Raw genomic sequence first — 22460 nt, 5'->3', positions numbered from 1 at the left:
AAAAAAAAATAAAACGTTAAGTCAGCTGAGTTAATTTTAATTAAAAAGTTAGTCTTTATTTAAGAAGTGTTCACTATATTAGCTAACTCTTCTATCTTTAAATTAAGTCTGGTTGAATAAATTAACTCATCAATGAACTAAATGAAGATTTAAAGAATGGTAGTCTAAATACTTGTTTTGGAATTCACAAGTTAATTCTGAAATAAACCTACAGGAGGCAACTGATTCTGCAGTTCATTATGGCTGATAAATACAGCTTCACGGGGTTTTATTTTTTACTGTTTTTTTTTTACTATCTTTAAACAAAGCACTATAAAAGGTACATTTGAACCTTCACACCAAATTTGACATACCTGGGCTAAATTAAATTTTATCATTAAAGCAAAACTATACGTTGAAGTTGTTTCTGTATTCTAACAACTAATCTTCACATTTTCAATGGAGATGGTATCTGACACGGAGTTATTGCACTTTTATTTGTGGTTGAGATGGTCTTTACTGTCATAACTCAATTACAGTGGCAGAAGCCCATGACATTACATTTCTTCATGAAAATATCTTCAGGAATAAATTCGCCAGTCCAAGTTCCAGCACCTGGTGAAAGTGTGTTGCAGTGGCCCATGTCATCTTCGCAGGTAAGTTTTCAGCTGAGATCTGATGGCTATAAGCAAGGCAGCAAAGCCAGTTTTTCCTGCTAAGTCATTACTGACATGTTCTAAGAAATCATTGCTTAGGCCATCCTTAAAGTCACTCCATTAATTTGATAAGAGGAGGGAAAGGAGACTAAAAGACAGAATTAAGATGTGCCATGTACATGGTTCAACGTCACACCAGGAATGCCACATGTACTATATTCATGGACTGATAAAAATAAAAAAGCACTAAGCATCTTTAAAGGACTGAACCTATAGGGATAGGTCGCAGGCAGAGCAATGGAGAGGCACATTCCTGCCTTCGAGAAACACGCAGGCAGAAAGGCAGTGCTACTGGGTGGAGGAAGAGCTAGATTGCTACCAGGGTGGCCAGCAGCTTTGGCTGAGGTGCTGAGCCCCAAATGCAGAGATCAAGTAAGGCTTTTAACAAGTGACAATTTAGTTGAAAGATGATGAGCCCTCCAGGAAAATAAAGAGATGAAGATGTTCCAGGCAGAAGACACAGTATGTGAGAAGAGAGAAGACAAAAAGAGCAAGAGGCAAATTTTTCAGCTTGGCGGCATGAGGTCACCAGTGGGGAGCACAGGCAGGGTGGGGCTAGGGGAGGAAGGGATGCTGCTCCTCAGCTTTGGTTTTCCCTAAGAGTGGGTTAGCAGGCTGCCTACAGGTACCACTGTGCTTGGCTTTTGTGGTTCTTTTCCTAACTCATTTTCATAAGTGATTAATTCAAATTCCTATGTGACAAACTACCTTTTCTCAGAAATGGCAGTCACTTACTGCATGTATCTTTGCAAAACTAGACTGTGAAGTACATTAAATTGTTTTAATGACAGATGCAATATTTTATTAATCTCTGGGTGAGCACTAACACATAGATGGTGCTCCAAAATGTGGGTTTGAAATGGACTAAATTTAATTGGTATGCTTTGGTGATATTTTCAGCCAAAAAGGGAGACCAACAGTAAGAACAGCAAAAATTATTTTGAAAGAAAATCTCCTGTAATAAAAAGCTCTTTTCCTGCCCAGGGAATAGTCTGTAAAGATTTCTAATCCAGATCTCCTCTCACTGCCACTGAAAAGTTGGTACCTCAAGATGCACCTTGATTAATGTGACATGTGACACATTATTTTCAGGTTTTTAAAAAAATACAGTAATAGAATTAACTCCAGGACAATCATAATAGTGAATGCTGTGTAAACTAGTTTACTGTGAAAGTAGTCTTCACAAAAGTGATACAGGGAACGTTGCCTGTAGTGAAAGAAAATAAATAAATAAAACTGTAATTACCTTCATAAATAGCAACATGTTCTTGCTATAAAATGAAATCTTTACAACTGATTTCCTACATGTGTAGATCACTGATTCTTTAGTGTACGTTTTCCTAGATACACAATATACAGCCATGTTAGAATAATAAGCATTCTGGACTCCCACCTCTTCTATGATTGGCTGAGGAAAGAGTCAGTGTTATTTTTAACATCAAAACATACAGAGAATTGCAGCATATCATCTGGGGTCTGTTGATGAAAACATAGTCAACTTACCATGATAAAGCAAATTCAAGAACCTTGATAAGACAAGTACCATCAGCACACATCCGGTTCTGCTTACTAGTGCTTCCTGGGCAGGTTGCTTAACCTTTATAACTTCTAAACTGAACTGCAAAGTTATGGATGTGAAATATAGATTCAAAGGATACTTGGGAAGATGAAATCAAGTGAAATGCTTGTCATGGAGGATTTTCCAACAAATTCATAACTTTCTTTCTCCTCCCCTGCTAGAGGGGAATCAATAATGACATAAATTACATGATAAAGATTTTGTTGGCCTAACATACTAGAAGAGAATATCAAGTGAGCAAAACTAAGAATTGTTTATCTCGTAACTTTTCCTTTGAAGATTCTGAAAGTCTTAAAGCAAGTTTTATTTGCACACATGAGATAAAAAGAGAATTAGGGAAGCAAAGGAAATGGTTCTGGGGCAGTGGGGGTTGGGGGGAGAGAGAGAGAGAGAGAGAGAGAGAGAGAGAGAGAGAGAGAGAGAATTGATTGCAACTTGATCATGGTTGGACTCCATGTTACCCTGTGGAAAGATAAGGATTAGAATGGCAAGTAATGAATAAACATGGATAGACCACCAATTACAGTCCATGTTCCCCAGAAGCTCTTCATCTAGCAGAGAAGACTTGACTATAAGCAAACTGTAAAACAAGCTCCAGACACAAAGGGGAAGGAGCACAAGGTGATTAATTATTAAGTACATGGAAAGATGTATGCATGAGGGACTGAGGAAATGTGGACAGGCCCAGGGCAAAAATTGTGGCCAAGACCATGATGGCAAGAGGCTAGAAAGGCAGGTGGGTGTAGCGGGCACATAAGTAGAAGTGTTCAAACTCTGAGCCCTTTCAAGCCCCCACTGCCCATTTTTCCTGTCTTGCATTTGCACTGCTACAGAAGAACCTCCGAAGCATCGCAAACCCTGATCTTCCTTTCTCCTACTTATACAAGGGGCTTCTGGAGAGCACAGACTTAGTAAGTTGTATTCTTTCCTAACTGCCAACCCCAGTTCAGTGTGCTCTTCAGGGATGTTCAGTGCCTGAAGGGCAGCCACTGCACTGAACTTCTGTTTGCTCTGTTATGCTTCATTCCCAGAGTGCCCCTCATCCTCTTCTTCCCCATGAACTCATGCTTGCTCATATGATGTGCAGATTTCAACACCCAAGCATTTATGCAGGACACTGCCCTGTCACCTGCGAGGGCAGGACTCCCCGGTAGACATTGCAGGTACAATGTAGTCTTAATATTGCCTACCATAGCTTTAATTTCACATAGCTGGAGTCATAATTTGCTAAAGGCTCACCTAACCTCATGAAGTGATGAAGTGAGCAACCAGGAAGGTGATTGTGTGTCCGCTCGCCATAGTACTCGCCACTGCACACGATGCCAAATGCATCTTAGGCACCAAAGTGATATCTTTTCAGTGGATCAATCCATAAAGATGTTGTAATAAAGGTGGAAAATAAATGAGGAAGCAAAAGAACAAAAGGAAAAGAAAGGAAAGATTTGTGAGACATAGATACATTAGGCTAGATCTTAGATCTTATTTTAGCAAAGTGCCGGTGTAAAGCTTTCAGCCATGATTTAGGAAAATTCACTGGAAGGGAGAGAGACCAAAAGCAAGCAGGATATCTACATGTAGGAGAATGAAGGCAAACACCTTAACCAAGGCAGTAGGCATATGAACAGTGTATAATGGTAGTAGTTGGAGGTCAAAAGCAATACGACTAGTTGGTCTCTAGTGCACACATCCAACCTCATTAAAAGAAGCCACTGGTCTCACAGTCACCTGGAACTTGGGGCCTTAGCACCACACCAACAGCATAAGACAAAAATGTTTTAAAGATGTCTCCATATTTACAGTAACAAGTGACAACATAGAATCCAGTAATAGTTTCAGTATTATGTGTGGCATTAAAGCATCTCATGCTGCAAGGCTAAGGCTAGGAACTATCTTTCTGGTAGATGACACAGCTGCTTGGCAGAAGCTATTTCTAACAGGATAGGAAAGTGAAAGTTGTTTGGCTCTATAGCAAACTGAGGGACATCAAACTCTTGGCACCATATTGAAGGCTGAAATTGTTACCTTTGTGACATCATAAAAGAAGTCAAAACACCATATTTGCGATTCAAAGTAGAGTACTGGTGCATGTTAGAAAAAATACAACTATGTCTTTTCAACAGTTAGGGCTGGCCAAGTATCTCAGTGGATTAAAGCACCACAAGGAGGCGCAGCGGCAAGGGGTTCGATCCCGGGGCCCACCATGCTGGCCCCGCCCCTGGGGTGCACTGAGACAGCAAGTGAGACTGGGCGTGGTGGCGCGCGCCTGTAATCCCAGCTCTTAGGAGGCTGTAAACAGGAGGAAACACTATGAGTCCAATCTAGAAGTGAGACCCTGAACACCCTGTAGACCCTTCCCTAAAATACAGAAAAACAAAACAAACAAACAGAAAGCCAATTGATTAAGTACAGAAGCCATAATGGTAAGCCATTTTTTTCCTAGTGTGACAGTGTCACTGCATTGAAAAAGAATAGAAATTTTACTGAATACCATATGTTTAATTCTTGCTTGGTAAGCACTTTATATAGCTCTTTATATTTACTTATATTATTACTCATTATTTCTCATAATCTTCCTACATGAGTAACCTGTAATGCCTCTCTCTCTCTCTCTCTCTCTCTCTCTCTCTCTCTCTCTCTCTCTCTCTCCTCCCTCCCTCCCTCCCTTCTCTCTCTGTTTGAACCCTACACAGTCCTCAGACTGAGTTAAATTCCTGGCAGTTTGTTTATTTATTTGTTTGCTTTAATTTTGGACACAAGCAACTGTTAAGTTGCTAAATTTCCAGATAAGATTTGAACTTGTGCTGCTCCTGCCTCTATCTGACAGAGTGCTGGGAATACAAGCTGTCTTGTTTTTATAGAAAAGACAACTTGCGAATTGTTTTCACTAGACTGTATATTATAACACAGACCTCAGTAAACTGTGCTACAATGAACTATGTGATGACCATGTTTGATATAGCTTTGCATATGGATTTATGAGTCAAATTTATCTTAACAAAGTGGAAAAACATTCAATAGCCAATAGTATGAAATATATTAGGGACATGCGATAAATATCCATCACTACATGCATTTGTAATGTCTGTAGTTAATTAGAGCTAAATTATATCTTTGTTTCAGTGATGAAACAATTATGCCAGATAGGTTTGCCGTCCGCTGTTAGCACAGCTTTCACTGAGGATGTATTACTACCATGGTGCACTGAGAATGAATGCCTCCTGCATTTCATTTTCATGTCAGAATGAATGCCTCCTGCATTTCATTTTCATGTCAGAATGAATGCCTCCTGCATTTCATTTTCATGTCAGGAGTTTTCCTGTGGCAAAGGTGACAGCATTCCTGGGTTCCACGTAGGCCAGAGGAAGCCACGGAGACAAAAGTTTAATGTACCCTTTGTCTACAGATACATTCAAACTAACAACAGATGCTGTTCTAACCACACAATAAGAGGGCTTCAGAATTCATAGCTACAGGACTTATTATCTCTTGTCTTACGTTTTTCTACTCCATCTGAAAATTCTGACATTTCATATCAAAGTGGTAAAAAAGATCACTTTTTTACTGCTTAAATTTATTTATTTATTTATTTGATACTGGAGATTGATTCCATGGTTTCATGAAGAATTTAGTACTGCTTATATGAAGAAAGGAAATAAAACTTAGACTTACCACCATGATGTATCGTGGTCTGTACTGAATGGTTCCAAACAAACCCAATATGACCACAATTATATGTAGAAAATTCCCAAGAATCGGTGCCCATTGGAAGCCAAGGAAGTCAAAAATCTGCCTCTCCAGTGCTGAGATCTGCAACCACGCAAAGAGGGTTCATTAGCAACTAGCCCAAGTATCTTTATACCGTGTTAATCTTACAGCTGGACAAGACTGAATGAACAATTACAATCTCTCTGTGGAGAATACCATGACTAGATTGATGATTTATTTATAGTTGTCTTGCTGAGGATCAAAACTAGAGCCAATCTGCACAAGCGTTTTGCTATTGAGAAACACCCCAACTCTTAAACCTGGAATTGTAGTACCTATTTCAGATGTTATATTTTCTCAGAAAACACATTCAAATAATACAGAATGTTATTACTTCAAAAATAAATTGATCATAAGCTTATCTGGAGAGCCATAGATATACACTTTAAATCATTTTTACAGTAAAAAATTCAGGAAAATATGACTCAAATTTATAATTTTTTAGTTTTTAAAAAAATTATTTATTTTAATGTGAAAATAAAATAGCACTGAAACAGTATCAAAACAGGTTAGTAGGATAGCAATATGCAATGCATTAATTATTGTAACTGTCCTACTAATCTGTTTTATCATTGTACTTATAAAAGCGATTTACTTATGATAAACTATTTAGGAAAATAACCAATATCTTCAAATTGCAATATGAAAATTAGTATCATTTGGAAACAAAACAAAATAACAACAAAAATTCTTACCTTTGTCTTCATTTGTGAAAAACTTACTATATTTGGCTCTTTTCCCTTTTGTTAGACTACTGGTAATGAAAGCTACTGCATACATTTTCAAAATGTAGCTTGCTTTACTTTGGACTCAAGAGCTTGAGATTAAAACTAAAGTTTAATAGTCCCACTGAACTCTACTTTATTAAGATTAAGTCAAAAATCTGCGTTCAATATCTAAATAAAAATTATGTGGCTATAGCAAATTTAGAAATAATAGTTTATTGTATTTGCATTATGTATAATTATATTTTTAAACAATTCACTAACCATTTATGATTAAACAGTTGAATTTTAGGCAGTCCAATGAATACCAACAATGTCATTATTACGTACACAATTTTACAACTCCACCTGCTGTGCTTGGACACAAACCTTACACATTAAAGTCATTTTTTTAGATTTTCTATGATACGACAGCCACTTTAAACCAGTGAACAAGTGATTAGCTATGTTGATGTCAAAAAAGCCTGCAGATTTCCAGTGGAAATGGCACCCTAGGTGTGCTTCTAGTTTGGAGCAGGTGCATGCCTGAATAGCTTTAATTTCCTTGAACATAAAGGCACGGTCTCTGTCCAATACGCTGAATTTACCTTGGTTAAGATTTGCTTTCAGCAAGCTGTGGAGGAAAAGAGACAAGAGCTAATGCCTGAAGACAACCACACCAGATCCACATTCATTTCCTGAGTATTTCCAGATTGTGAAGAATGTGCTACCTGCTTTTGCATTCATAAATGCAGAGAAATGCTAAAACAGACTCATCACAGCAGTCTAAAAGGCAACACTGGATTTTCAATCTTATGTCTGTCTCTGCATCTGACTGTAATTAGTTCCCAGGAATCTTCCCCTGGAAAAATGCAGCATTTTATTTATTGGCCCATCAGAGATATAAATATGCACTGTTTTTTATTTCTAAACAGGACGGATGGGCTCAGAGAAAAGCAACCTCGAAGAGCAGCCTCAGGCAATGCACTCTGAAACAGCAGCTCTACTTTAAAGCTGTCATGCATCACAAAAACCTTTAAAGTGAACTTTTCAAACAGAGAAAAACCTATTTCCACTTCTGTCAGAAAATGTGTAGAGGTAGCATTTATGATATTAAAGAGAATTCATATAATGCAAGAGAACCTAAATTAATGGTACTTATTAGATAATGCACCTTCTTTGCACAAATCCTCTGGGTCCCTATGTGTTAATATTTGTCTACCAAAAACAGTCAAAAGATGTATTTGAGGTGGACTGAACTAGGATCACAAATAAGAGGTCATCAAAAATGATCATTTCAAAAATAAAGCAAAAGACAGCTGCAACAAAGAAACAAACCAAGAAAACTAGATTTGAGAACTGCATTTAAAAAAGCCAGTTAGTGATAACAAAGTGAAACATTTCAAAAATAAAGCATTATTGCATTGTCCAGCTTTCCACTTGATTGGATAAAATATCCAAGGCCCGTAACTCCAAGGAGCCCAGGTTTACTTTCCTCTCCCTCTGGTGCATGGTTGATTGGCGCCAAAGCAGGAACGTCATAGAGGAAGGATGAGGTGGAAGGAAGCTGCTCCACTCCTGCTGGATGGGAAGAAAAGTGCAGTGGAAACCCCAACAGGAAGGGCAAGGAGCCAGGCAGAGTCCTCAAGGTGACAGCTCCATGACTCCAACAAAGGCTCACTCCAGGTGGTGGATTAACTAAGGGTCAATCTGCAGCAGCCAGCTGAAATGAATTGGTGTGGTGCTGCACGTAGAAGACTCATAAGAAGATTATTCCCAACACAGAAAAGAACTGGAAGGGGAAGGTGAGGTGCTGGGGATGCTCCTGGGGAATCCTGTCATCCTGGTTTTCCTTATATAAGCTCAGCTGTTCTCATTGTTAGAGGAGCTCAGGTTCTTGCTCCCGCTGAGGATGGATTGGCTGTCTTCAGGAGAGCTCTGGCCCTTATTTTGAGCTTCACTTCCTGGCTCTAGTGTAGATCAGTCAGCCTGCTGGTACAGATCCTTCATCAAGCTAGTGCAGACTTTCTAGCTTCCACCAATGACCTTTGGGTCTTCCCAGTGCAGATCCTTGATACCAAGTTGTATAAGACATTGCTGTGACTCCAGGTTTCGAGCTGGACTTGTATAGGACATTCTGTGGGATGCAGGCTCTCAGCTGGATTTTCGGGGTCTCGAGTATGTGGACATGTTTCTTACACTCTTCTGAATTTGACTTTTTGGGTGAGTATTATTAAATAATCCTGTGAATTGCTTGTCCTGTGCTAAGTATGTTTCCTTGCAAACCTTAACCGCAACACCCCTTCGTAGTCCATTCAGCCACCAACTCATTAACGGGTGAGCCTGCTGCAGAGGTTCAAACACACTCACACCCTAATCTATTCCGGAGTCTTAGATCACACTGACAACCAAGCTTAGCTGCCAAAGCCCAGCCTTTTTCAACCTGACAACTAGTCAGATTTCCTTAAACCATATTAAGTATCAAAACGAACACAATAACAAGGTCATAATTCACCTACATTGATGTAACTATCCTGGGAACCACTGAAAACTCAAATCCTTCGTCCGGCATCTCAACAGTTCCACCATGGCTCAAAAATTGCAGACCAAAGTCCCCTCTGAGACTCTGGAAAACTCTTACCAATGAGCTCCTATGAAATTTTTACAAAGTAATGAAAATAATTTTCAAATACAAAGACACAAGGTACATGTTCCAATTCCAAAAGGGAAGAATAATTGTACCAAAACAGACCTAAACTCAGCAGGACAAGCATTAAATCCTGTATTTCATGTGTGGTACCAAGGACACATGTGGTGTAACATGAGCTGCAAACACTTTGGGTGGCACCCCTTTTGTGGCACTTCTGGATGCAGCCCACACAGCCTCTGTTTGAGAGCTTGCTTTACTTATTTTCTGAAGCTTTCTTTGGCAAATGTCACATGTTTCTGGCATCTCCAATTTTCTGAGTTCTTCTTTACAGCTTTGGCTTTGCTCATAGCTTTATGTATTGCCCTATCAAGAGCTCTAGGTAGGAATCTTAACAGCTATGTCATACATTGCCTGTAGCCCCAGGCTTTCCTTTCACAACTGGGTAAAAACCTCCATTCTCTGACTCTACATAACTCCAGCAATCTGCACACCTATAAAGTCAGTATCGTGTGACTGATCTCAAAGTCAGCTGTCCATGAGTGCAGTCACCAGACCACCCTGGAACACTGGCTATGGGAGCCTCTGATGGTTGACCAGGGTGACATGAACTCTAGGGAGCCAATTTCCTAAGAAGCCTTTTTAATCAGGGGGTCCAGGTTTCTGTCCCTCTTCTCAAGTGATAGATTTATACCTTTGCATTCTTGAGAAGGTGGGGTCTTGCTAATTTCTGAGAATCTTTCTTCTGTTTCAACTTCAAAATACTTGATTTCTGTTCAAAGAATTTTTCTTCTGGTTTCAGTTCAAAATACTTGATTTCTGTTTAGGGTGTCACTAATCTCTTTAGCAACCACACCTCCCTTGGCTCCAACTAGACACATGCATCTTTTCTGGAAAGTCAGAAAAAATTTAAATCTTCCTGCTTTTTATTCTCAAGTCTTAGTATGATTTTTACTAAAAACAACCAGCAATATCTGCACCAGAACCTGAACACTGGACTATCTTGAAATTTCCTCCTTCAGATGAATTAGCATGCTGTCTTTTAACTCAGTGTTAGAGAGATTCAATGGTGTACTCTTCGCCATATGTAACACGAACAGCCTCTGCTTCAATTCCCAATACAGTTATCGTTCCCAACCGAAATGCTGCAAGATTGGCCTTTACTTTCCATATTTCTATTATTGACCCAAACCAACCATCAAGCTCTTCTTACAGCATCCAAAGCTCCCTAGTCCACTTCTCCAGTTCTTTTCTTCTATGATTTAATTCTGAAACATTCCTCCAAAGTCATGTGTTCACAGATAAGGCTTTTGGAAAATGATTGCATCATTAAGGAGTTATGTGTGAGTAAGTCCATTAATGAGCTCATAGGTGATGGTGCTGTCAGAAGGTGGGTCCTGGCTCAATGTGGGTCACTGGGGGCACCACCTGAAAGAATGTGTTCTTGTCCCATGTTCTTTCTTTTCCCTGCTTCCTGGATACTGACTGAGAGGTGAGCACCCTTTCCTATGCTACCCCCAAACCCATGTTTTCTGCCTTAGAGCCAGCCAACTATGCACTGAACCCTGTAACATCATGAACTGAAATAAACCTCTACCTCTTTACTGGGCAGTCTAAGCACCTGCCTGGCAAGTGCAAGGACCCAGGTTCAATCCCTGGTACCACGTGCCATGTTGGCTGAGTTGACCAATGAAATTGAGCATGGTAGTACTTGCCTGTAATCACAGCACTGGGGAGGCTGAGACAGGAGGATCTCTATGAGTTTGAGCTGCATAGTGAGACACTATACTAAATAAATAGACAAATAAGTAAATTGATTAAATTGTGCATGCCATGCATTAGTTGCAGTGATGAGAATATGACCACTCTATCTTTGAAACTACTTTTACAAACCAGTTCCAAATGCTTCTAAATCACCTGGTCAGATATAATCAGAGAATTATTGCCATTTGTCTCATACCAATTTTTGTATTTGCCAGCTTTCCCATTTCTTGGACAAAATATCCAGCATCTACAACTTAAAGGGGAAGTTTATTTTGGCTCACAGTTTCAGTCCTCATGGTTTATGGCCAAATGACTCTACATCATGAAAGGTCATGATGGAAGAAGATATTTAGATCTGGCATTGGAAAAGTATACAGCAAGGAAATCAGCCAGATAGGAAGAGAGCAAAGATGAGACACCATCTACTAGGTCATGCCATTATGACCTGCTTCCTCAAATTAGGCCCCATTGAATAGCCCACTGAGCTATGAATTCACTAGTGTGTTAACCCTGATAAATTTCAAGCCCTTAAAATGAAATCACTGCTCCAGGAATATCTTATTCTATCAAGTTGATAATCAAGATAAACTGAATTATGGTATTTTTTTAAGTCTTTTACTGAATTCCTATATTAAGCTATTTGACTATTAATTTTACCAATTAATATGTTCTCTGCTAATATCATAATTTCTAGAGATGCTACTTCTACTCTAGGGCCTAGTATTAATAATTATTTAATTATTATCCCAATCAAATATCAGCAAAATTAAATAACAGGAGGATTTTCTATTAACTCAGGGAAAGTATAAATATATTTTAGAATTTTTACTGTCAAAGTAGTTTTAGTCACGGTGATGATGGAGAAACCCTGCACTGAGTGCTCATATGGAGAGTGTGCATCTCTTCCAGTCTCAAGGATCGAGGATGTCAGGCTGAGAAGCTGACACTGGCCATGATAGGGGTCTTTATACAGTGAAAACCAGGAAAATCAGCTTGTTTGTTGGTTGGCTTTGAGAACCTGTTGTTAAATATTTGCCTGCATATCCTTGAAAGGTCACTTAGGAAAATAATTGTGACTCACAAGCCATAGTAAGAAATCACCACCTTTGTAGAGTAGCACAAAAAGAAGTCTATCAGTCCAGATAGAAACAGGGGCATAACAGCCCTAGAGAGGATGTCTGCAGCCATACCATAGCAGAAGGAAGAATAACTGAGACATTTCAAGGATTTGGGGTTTAAATAGAATTTGAGAAAACAGGAATAGATAACAACAATAAGAAAAGTTGAACAAACAAGCTTCTAGTTTGGAGTAAAACAGGGGGCTGGCCAGGTAACTCAGTGAATTAAAGCACCTGCTTAAGAAGATGCAGGGGTCAGGGTTCAATCCCCAGCCTGGTATGCTGGCCTTGCTTCCAGAGCACACTGAGATAGAGATTAAGACGAGGCATGTTGGTGCACACCTGTAAACCCAGCGCTTTGGAGGCTGAAAAACAGGAAAAATCACTACAAGTTTGATCTGTGTTGTGACACCCTGTAGACCTATACTAAACACAAAAACAAAACAAAGCAAAAAAAAAAAGAAAGAAAGGAATAAAAGAAAAAGAAATGAAACAGAAAGCACTGTTAAAAAATAGTGGAATCATTTCCAAATGAAAACTAAGAAGACAAAATGAGAGTTATAAAGAATATGCTGAAAAAGAAAGTGCTTCTCTGTCTCATGAGTTAAAAACATAAAGCATTCAGAATACTAACAAAATGCAGTGAAATACTGTAGGGATGCACATATTATCTTACATAATTGCTCACAATAATTATTCTTACCTATGAAAATTAATTTACACTTAATTAATGAATCAGTGAAATGAATCGACAGACAAAATTTAAAGCAATGTATTATGCTGTTTCCTTTTTCCATTACTGGACCTTTGGACTCTCATTAACTGGCCTGAAGAGCCGTAGTAGACATAGGACGGTGAAGCAGAATCATGAATGTTCAGAAAAGCAGTGTGTTCCTTAATGCTAAACATACTTGTCTGAGCTTTCCTTGAACTGGCATTAAAGGTGAAACAGTTACCTCCAGAACATTGGAAAAGGCTTCTCAAATTCTACATATACGGTTTGAGTGCCTGTATCTTAAGGGAATTGAATGGGCATGCCTTGTTCTTGCAATTCAGTAATGAAGGGATAAATGTCAAGAAAACAACAATCTCAGAAAACTGGTACATATTGTGTTGCAAATCTCTATTTTGAAAAAATAAAGGACTGTGAGAATAATACCAAGGAAATTTCCTTATGAAGAGACAAATAGATATTACACTGCAAATGCACAGGTTTTGTGAAGACTGATGAACTAGAAGAGTCCATGGGAATAGTGTCTCAGACAAAGGTCTGCTCTCTAGAATTTATAAAGAACTAAAAAACAGTAGAGCCCCAAAATTTAAAGACCTAGTCCAGAAAGGGGCATCTGAGATAAACACACACTTCTCAGAGGATGAAAATAAAGAAGCAAATAAATATATGAAAAAAATGTTCCACAACACGAGCCATCCGTGAAATCCAAATTAAAACAACATTGAGATATCATCTCTCCCCAGAAAGAATGGCTATCATAAAGAAATCAACCAACAACAAGTGTTGGAGAGGCTGTGGGGAAAAAGAAACACTTCTCCACTGCTGGTGGGAATGTAGACTGGTGCAACCATTATGGAAATCAGTGTGGAGACTCCTTAGAAAAGTTGGATTGCAAATCCCATTTAATCCAGCTATTCCTCTACTGGGAATTTTCCCAGAGGATCTGAAAATATCATATCATAGGGATATATGTGTGCCTATGTCAATAGTGCCTCTATATCACAGATCTACTCAGAAAATGTCTTTGAGTGTCTTGTGTAACTGACTCAACTTATCACCTGTCAGGATGCGGCTGTCTCCCCAATGTTTCCATATTTCAGATAGTAAGACAATACAGTAGAGAAATGGTTTCAAGCCTAGAAAAATAGTGAGTCTATGGATATATTGTTTAACATGCAATTCTTTAATTTTTATTGTTCTAATTTGATACTAGAAAATGAGGATACTTATTATCCTTTTAGATATGAAGAAATGAACTAGCTAATTAGCATCAGGGCAGGGACGCATGTCATTGTGTACTTACTATACCATTCTGAAAGCAAGAAAAAAGTTCATTGTTTAATGAGGTAAGCTCTGAAATAACCTTATCACAGGAGGTATGAATAACCCAAGACTTATGGTGATGTTTCATGATTAAATCCTTTCTTCTCGACATCATTCATTTCCAGGTGAGCCAGCCCCTTGTAATCATTCAGTAGTGGCAAGTTGCATGTTTCAGAAACTTGTCAGCTGTGCTACTCTTGGTACACTTTCATATTCTTCAAAAGTAGGCAATAATAATCTTTGATTTACTGATAAACATTAAGATATGCAGATCAAGGATATAGCTGACAATAAATCAGTACCAAGTGTGGTGTAACGGTTTCTTTGTTACTAATTCTATGGTCTAAAATAGCGTATTTCTACTCTCTATTGTCTCTGTGCTCTAGCAAATTATATGCTAAACCTCACACTAGTTTATTATTGTTGGCAATTTAAAGGTTTCAAATGGGCCTCAGGGGGCTAACGTCAGGGTACCGCAGGGCTGCATTCCTTCAATTGACTCAGGGAATATTCTAAGTATGGCCTCTCCCTCCATCTGTAGAGGCAGCGACAGTGGGATAAGCCCTCAAATTTCAGGCCCATGCTTTCCTCCTGAGGTCTTTCTCCTGCTCACAGAGATCCTTACGATTATAGCAGGGTTTTCTTGTATAATCCAGGAGAACCTGTGCATCTCAAGATTAGCTAAATACTTAATTTCTCTGGAATGCTAATTTCTTTTGCCATGTTGGGTAACATATTCATTCATACGTTCTGGTAGTCGGAACTTGGATGTCTTTAGAGACCAGTATTCTACCACACAGTTGTTATATCCCGCTCTCTATTTAGCTTTCTCTGAATAATGCTATTTTGCCTGTAGTGAGGGTATGTCCATATCTCATTCTAAGAATACCCTAGATCTTCCCCTCATTTCTCTCAAACTCCCCCAAAAATATCTGAGGTAAGGTTACTGTTTACCCCAGCTTCATGTGCTTACTGGTCCCATTACTGAAGTGTCTAGGTCTTCTCTCAAGTCATCCTATGCCCAATGCTTGATTATTTTTCATCAAAATTCACTAAAGCACCATTATAATTCAAAATTTGTGATATGGATATTAGAACTTGTCTAAACAAATACAGCCTTAGTTCTACAGAGGTACTAACAAGGCTTGATCAGCATGGCATAAAAGGAAAAAAAGATATTTTCACAATATATACTCAATAAAATAATCATTCTCTTATCTCTGTATCTAGGTGGTTCTAGGACCCCTATGGTTGCCACATCTTTTACATAAAATCAAATAGCACCTGCACATAATATCATCGCTAGGTTATTTACAATATCTAAAATCATCTAAATGCTACATCAATAGTTGTTATACTTTGTTGTTCAATAATTAAAAAGTTGATACAAGTTCAAGACAACAACGTTGTTTCATATAAGGTTGTTGAATCCATGGATGTGAAGTCCCGGGTGTACAAGGGCCAATTATAGCTCATAATCTCTAGACCATTCTGTGGGAAGAGAAAATAGTTCATATCTTTGTCTGGAGAAAGTCATTTTCATGTCAGCATTGAAGAAAACCATTTGTGCTTTGTCTAATAATGCCTACTTGGGCTGGGGAGATGGCTCAGTGGAATAAGCACTTCCTTGGCAAGTGCAAGGGCCTGAGTTCAATCCCTGGTTCCTCAGAAAAATAAAACAAAAACAAACAAACAAACAAACAAACAAAAAACCCTAATAATGCCTACTGATAAATTAGCAATGTTCATCATTTGCATAACAATTTTCATTTTCAAACAAATCTACTGATACTGACCAAATCCAAGATACTATGAATTTTTAAGGATGAATCAGTATATTTTGTGATGCCAGGCATAAAGAAATCACATGACAGAGACTGATTTTAGGAAGTGAAAAGATTCATATATAATACAGCATGATGTATAATTAAACCAATGATTAATGAAATGTGGAAAGTTGAAGAACTAAGCATATTTTTAAAAACTTTAAATTTCACCATTGCCATGTAATAATTGATTTCTGTCTACATTGAGTTTTTTAACTGAAAACATTAATTTATTGTTTTTTTGTTTGTTCATTCATTTATTTAACTTATACCATTTCACATTTGCTATAAAGTAGATAGGCTCTGGAGATACAATGGCGAATGGCAGAATTCTTGGCCGGGAGAAGTTAGCTCCCTCTCTAGTGGGGAAGAAAGACATAGTCAAATAATTATAATAATACACTCCGTATACTATGCTAAAAGAGTATTCAAGGAACTAAAGGAACACAGAGGGCACTATTTAAACTCCCCCGGTAGCCTTTCTTTTTCTCTAATTTTTTTAGTCTGCAAACTTAAGTTTTTAATTATCCGGAAGAGCAGCTTAATGATATTGTTACCCTATAACATAAGCAGTTGAGCTTAACATCATTATCTATCTGAATATCAAACACCTTAGACATAACATGGAACAGATATTTTCCAACAATCATGATATCTGAAACTTTAAATCCCTATAGAATGTGAAAAAACAATTACACATATTTACACATAAATTTAGAAATCTAATCATATACAACATTGCTGAGCTGTAAAAGGCTCAAGTCAACAACTTCAGACATTGCCAGTCCTATGGAAAACCCACTGCTATTTTGGATTATTGAACTATATTGGGTTATTTTGTTGAACTGACACACCTACAATATTTGGATGGCAATGGAACACCCATCTCTGACAAAACAAAACAAAGTAGAATATAAATGAAGGACCATTTTGTAGTGGAAAAAATATATATCTGTATATACAAAAGAGTTAGGATAAATATACAGCTACTTTCTCTTAGTTCAATGAGAAGAAAGATTTGTACTAATAGTGTTTAGACAAGATATCGTGCCTGCATCTTGTACTTTGAATATTACTGCTAAGACAATATTTGCAATATATTAATTATTGTAACTGCCCAACTAACCTGTTTTGGAACTGTCTCATTGCTATTTTTTTCTCATTAAAATTAAAAAATAATTAAATACAATAAAACAAAAATAAAAATAAACTCCCCCTGACATGAATTATCCACACCTGAGCCTTGAATTTCCACCAGAGAAGGTCAGAGGCAGAACAAATAAAGCTGGAAGTAGGGGAAAGCATTTCTGAGACTCAAAGTGTCTGTGAAGCAACTCTGAAACAGAAAATTTAAAAACACTCAACTTTAGCTGCACTAAATTTAAATCCTTTTCAAAAAATTCTAGTGGCATAAGATATATAACTAACTTCTTATAGTTTTGGGTACATGGTTTTGTGAGTCCGAGTGTCAATTTAAAAACCTGTTATTATCACTCATATTAACATGTGATTCTTAGCAGTATTTTTAAATTCTATGCTTTGGTTCCCCCTCTATAAAATCAAAACAATAACCCACCATGTTACTTGTTTTACTGACTAAATGAAAAAAATTTCTGTCACTTTAATCTATGATTAGTACACACATATGCATATGTATGTGCATATGTGTGTACTAATAGTAACATATATATATATACACACATGTTACTCCAAGTACATGTATATGTTTGATCTTATAAAAGAATGTTTACAAAAGTAATCATATTAGAGGGAGTCATTGAAAAGTTTCTAAATGTCCAACATTATGGGGTATTAAAAGCATATCTTGACATATGATGAACTATTGCTCTGCATAAGGTATATCAATATATATTGATATAAAAATTCAATCTCAATATATTATGCAGGAAAAATATATACGTAAAACATGATTCTATTTGATAACAAAGAATTTATATTTGCACTCAATCAATAAACATTTTGAGATCTTTGTAAGCATATAAAATACTTGTGTAGCTATGCATATAAATTGCATATGTGTATCGAAGCACACAATATTGTATCCATCTTTTAAATTACTCTAGAATATTATGCTATTGATTGTTTAAGAATCATTGTTGTTTTAATCTTTTCAAATATTTTATCCAACAAGCATTACTTGTGTTTAGAAAAAGAAATCTGCATGTCTACTCTCCCTCTTCTGTCTCTGCCTCTGATGTGATTGTCTCCCTACATGTTTATATGTATTCAATCCGCAGTAGACAATGCTTTACATGTTTCACCAAATAGATATATGAACAAAATACTGAGAATCAATGTTTACCTTCACTGTCTGTACCACAGTCTAATCTACTTTACATTTTTATAGAATGTTACCCTATCTAGTATTGAAGACCTTTTAGAGCTTTAAATGATAACAAACAGTTGGCTGCAGCATTTGTACTAAAGTTTTGCCACCACTGCTAGACTAACTAAACTGATTTTCTAAATTGCTGGTTATCCAAGAATTGTAGGTTGAAAAATACTGGTATAGAACACATATAGTAGAAGATGCCTCATAAGGAAAAAAAATGAAGAACTGGTTCTCTTTAGGCTTGGCTAAAATCGTGGTGATTGACCTCTCAGGAAAACTATTTAAGGATGTATTTCTTTGATTTGAAAGATTTATAAACAATATTATGCTTTAGAAAACCCATCTTCCAAAAGTTTGACAAGATTTGATCTTGTTTTGCAATGGGTGCGGTGATGAGGGAGATGGCAGTGAAGCCTGAGCTGAGCACAGAGAATGCAGCCCAAGCTGTGGCAGCCACCGACTGGGAGAAGGGGGGAACCTGAACCGAGAACTGGTCACAGCAATTCAGAACAGGGACAATGTGCAAATCCTAAAGACTGAGAATCTGGAAGACAACTCTCTGTGAGAAATGAATGATAAACCAGGCCGATTCAGCTTACATCTGCACTCTAAGAAAACTTGCATGGTAGGTATCACTACATTATTTATACCAGGGAGAAAAGAAGCTTTGAAATAAATAGTCTTTGAATTTCCTATGAAAGATCTCACAGCACCAGGTTACAGATTGCAACAGAGCTGTCATTTTCCTTTGATTTAAGGAAAATTAAAGCCAAGTGTTAATGGGCTACCTCCATGGGCTTCAAAAGTGCTGCACTTTCATTGTACTTCAAAGTCAGGAGCCATGAAGCGCACCATCAGGTATGAGCTCTCTCCTCCTTGTCTATTAATATCTGATGAAAGAGTCAAGTGGTTTTCAGTGTTAATTCAGCTAAATAAAATGAAAATAATTCTAAAACTAAGCAAGAAATGGGTGCAAAACACACTTTGAGGAAATTTAAAGGCTGGTAAAAATAATTTAGGATTATTCACTGTCAGAGATTATGTTAATCCATACTGCCTTTATGCCAATCCAGTTAGTTTAACTAAACACAGAATGGTCCAATCTGTCTGGCCTTATTATGGAAATGATTTTCTTATAATTAAGTAAAATTTAAAAATATTTCCTTTTGTCAGTAGCTTTTCATCTAGGGAACAGTCTCTATGTTTGTTTTTGAGTAGTACTAAAGACGCTTGAGTCATTGATAAGAAAATGTATGAACCTTGAGGCCACAATGTTAAGTGAAATAAGTCAGATGCATAAGCTTGAATAATTCATGGTTTCTCTTATTGGAGAAACACAAAATACAATAAAAAACAAACATTGGATTGTAAAAAGTTGGGAGATAGATCTTTCTCAAACCGAAAAGGGACCCAGAGATGGAAGCAGGGGGAAGAGAAGGGGATAAAATAGAACTAAGATGTGTCATACACTGTGCCAATTCTACACAAGGAGTGTAAACATTATGTACTGAAAATACATACTAATAAAAAAGACACTGATATAAACAAACCATTAAAAAAAACTAGTATATAGTATAAAAAAGCACTAGACTATGAAGTCTTTTGGCCCTTCTTTTATGCTAAGTCAGTAATACTCTGGGTAACAATTTCATAAAAATTAGAAAGAATGAAGAAATCTATGGATGTTTTTCCAAGAATGTCACTTGATCTCTAATGAGGGTTACTTCATCATTTGATTCAGCTTCTAAGTACTCTGTCCTGTTCCAGAAATTATCTCACAGCCTAACTTCTTCAACTTGTCCTCCTCTTTCTAGCTTCTATGCAAAACTCACCCTTAAGAAAGGCACTAACTATCTATGAACAGCTGAAGTCAAGGATGCTGCAACTACTTTAGCGAGAGCCCCAAGTGCCAGTTGGGTACAGAAAAATGATTGAAGATTGAATTTCGACCTTATAATGGATGTTGAATTTCACTTTACAAAGAAGTAATAATGAATTCACGGGCATTAATGTTGAACTTCTAGGCTAAGTGACCTATATAATCCTATAAACAGGGGTGGGAACAAGCCTACCATGGCATTTAAGACCCTAGCATTGGTGTTACGTAAATGGCAACACACTATGAGAAGCCAGAGAGAGGGTTATGGGCCAACAGTTTTGTCAAAAGTCATTTATCATTTCTATTTGTAGTAGAGGGCCACCTATAAAAGTTCTTTCTTAAAAAAATCACTTCAAAGTATGTATTTTGAGAAAAAGTAGACAACATATGTGTGTCTAATTAATATTACTTAAGAATATGGTCTCCAGGTGCATATTTACAACAGAAAATGTAAAGACCAAAATTTATAATAGATATTGAGAAATAGGAGTAGGCTAATATCATCATGTCTTAACTTTTCTTTAACAGTTCTCTGCTGTAGAGACATAGTTTTGAGACAAAAGCCTGATGTCCCAAGAGAGTAGGGAACACTGGACTAAGCCCGAGGAGGGTTGCTGTCTGTTTGCAAATTCCCGGAAAGCTGGGACCCAAAGCAGCAGATAACAGCTTCTCCTGCAGGCACTCTGTCCTTTGATCCCTTGCTTGGGATGTTTGGCTAGCATTTGGGTGAGCCTAGTGTTAGGCAAATGGTGGAAGTTAATAGAGATAGTAGTTTGTATTCACTTAGCTAATTATGCACATTCCTTAGTCTGCCTTTACCCCTCAATAAAAGTGAGATGCTTCTGAGGCTCTGGGCTCACTTGGAGAGAGACTAATCTCAGTGAGACCTCTGAAGCTACATTCATCAGGTCTTCTCATCATTTCTTTCGGCACCGACCCATAATATATAACACTCTGCCCTAGCTTTCATATACCAGTTGCTTGACCATCCTATTCCTGTTCATGGATTGGGAACAGACAACTTCTGAGAGTAGCAGTAAATCAGTGAGAATGCAATATATACTTGGTTGTAGAACTAGTGAAAATCTTTGACAATGATTGAGGTTTATTTTATATAATTGTGCATATTATTTTCTTCATTTTTGTCTTTAACTGCTAACTGTGACTTACATAGATACAATAGTCTTCATCAACTGGATAGGAGAGTCTATACTGTTCAGTCTGAAGAGACAAAATTGAATCCATCTCTCACAATACACTCTGAAGACATTACAAAGTTTCTCAAAAAAAAAAAAAAAAAAAAAACAGATGGAAGGTTGACCAGTCTCTTTCATTTCAGCATTATCTATTTTAGGTGTACAATATACCCCCATGATAAATAAACAGAGGTTGTTATGTACTCTGTACTCTAGGACCTCTTGTGACAGGAAATGAAAGACTTACAGTTTGATCTCTGACTCAGCCATCCTAACTACAAGACATACATTTTATATCTCTTGAGCTACGTCTGCACCACACCCACTACCTTGATTCTGGGGAGAATTGATATTTGAAAGTCCATCATCAGGACAATGCCTTTTCTCATAGTTTAATGTGCAATGTGTATTATTAATTACTGGTTTGTGCTTTGGCCTAAAATATCAACTCTGTCGAAATACCTATTTATGACACTGCCATCTGTGCTTCAGAGAGTTTCATACATGAAATCAAAGGAACAACTAACACATTTACAAATGCGTTTTCATTTTTCATTAAGTTAGAAGAAAAAAGAACCCATAGTTTCTCATCACCTACTTTGTGGTAGGTTTCACATATAGCTTCCCATTAACCTTTCCAAACCCTATGAAGTAGTCATTTTTATATCACTTTATCAAATTTTAAAGAATTACCTAACACAGTGCGGAGAAAAAAATTAATAAAAATTGAAACCAAGCCCAGATTGTTTATGCAAGTGAGAAAATGAGATTAATTGTTGCATTGATTAAGCATATTATCAAACTATATGTACAGTTTACTAAGTATTTTCATCTCTCTCTCTCTCTTTCTCTCTCTCTCTCTCTCTCTATATATCAGA

At 37.3% G+C, this 22460-nt stretch overlaps 1 protein-coding gene across 1 annotated transcript in view; it reads right to left on the bottom strand.

Annotated features, from left to right (window-relative positions):
• The window catches only part of Nkain3 (sodium/potassium transporting ATPase interacting 3), a 713236-nt gene that overhangs the window by 383264 nt on the left and 307512 nt on the right, over positions 1-22460 (bottom strand). The window contains exon 2 of the mRNA XM_012517190.1: positions 5944-6081. Within this exon, the coding sequence (XP_012372644.1) occupies positions 5944-6081 (138 nt within the window). The remainder of the gene's footprint in view (positions 1-5943; positions 6082-22460) is intronic.

This window comes from Octodon degus, unplaced genomic scaffold (genome assembly GCF_000260255.1).
Source record: "Octodon degus isolate 3935 unplaced genomic scaffold, OctDeg1.0 scaffold00152, whole genome shotgun sequence".
NCBI classification, from domain to species: domain Eukaryota; kingdom Metazoa; phylum Chordata; class Mammalia; order Rodentia; family Octodontidae; genus Octodon; species Octodon degus.
This window is presented reverse-complemented; position numbering and strand designations above follow the sequence as displayed.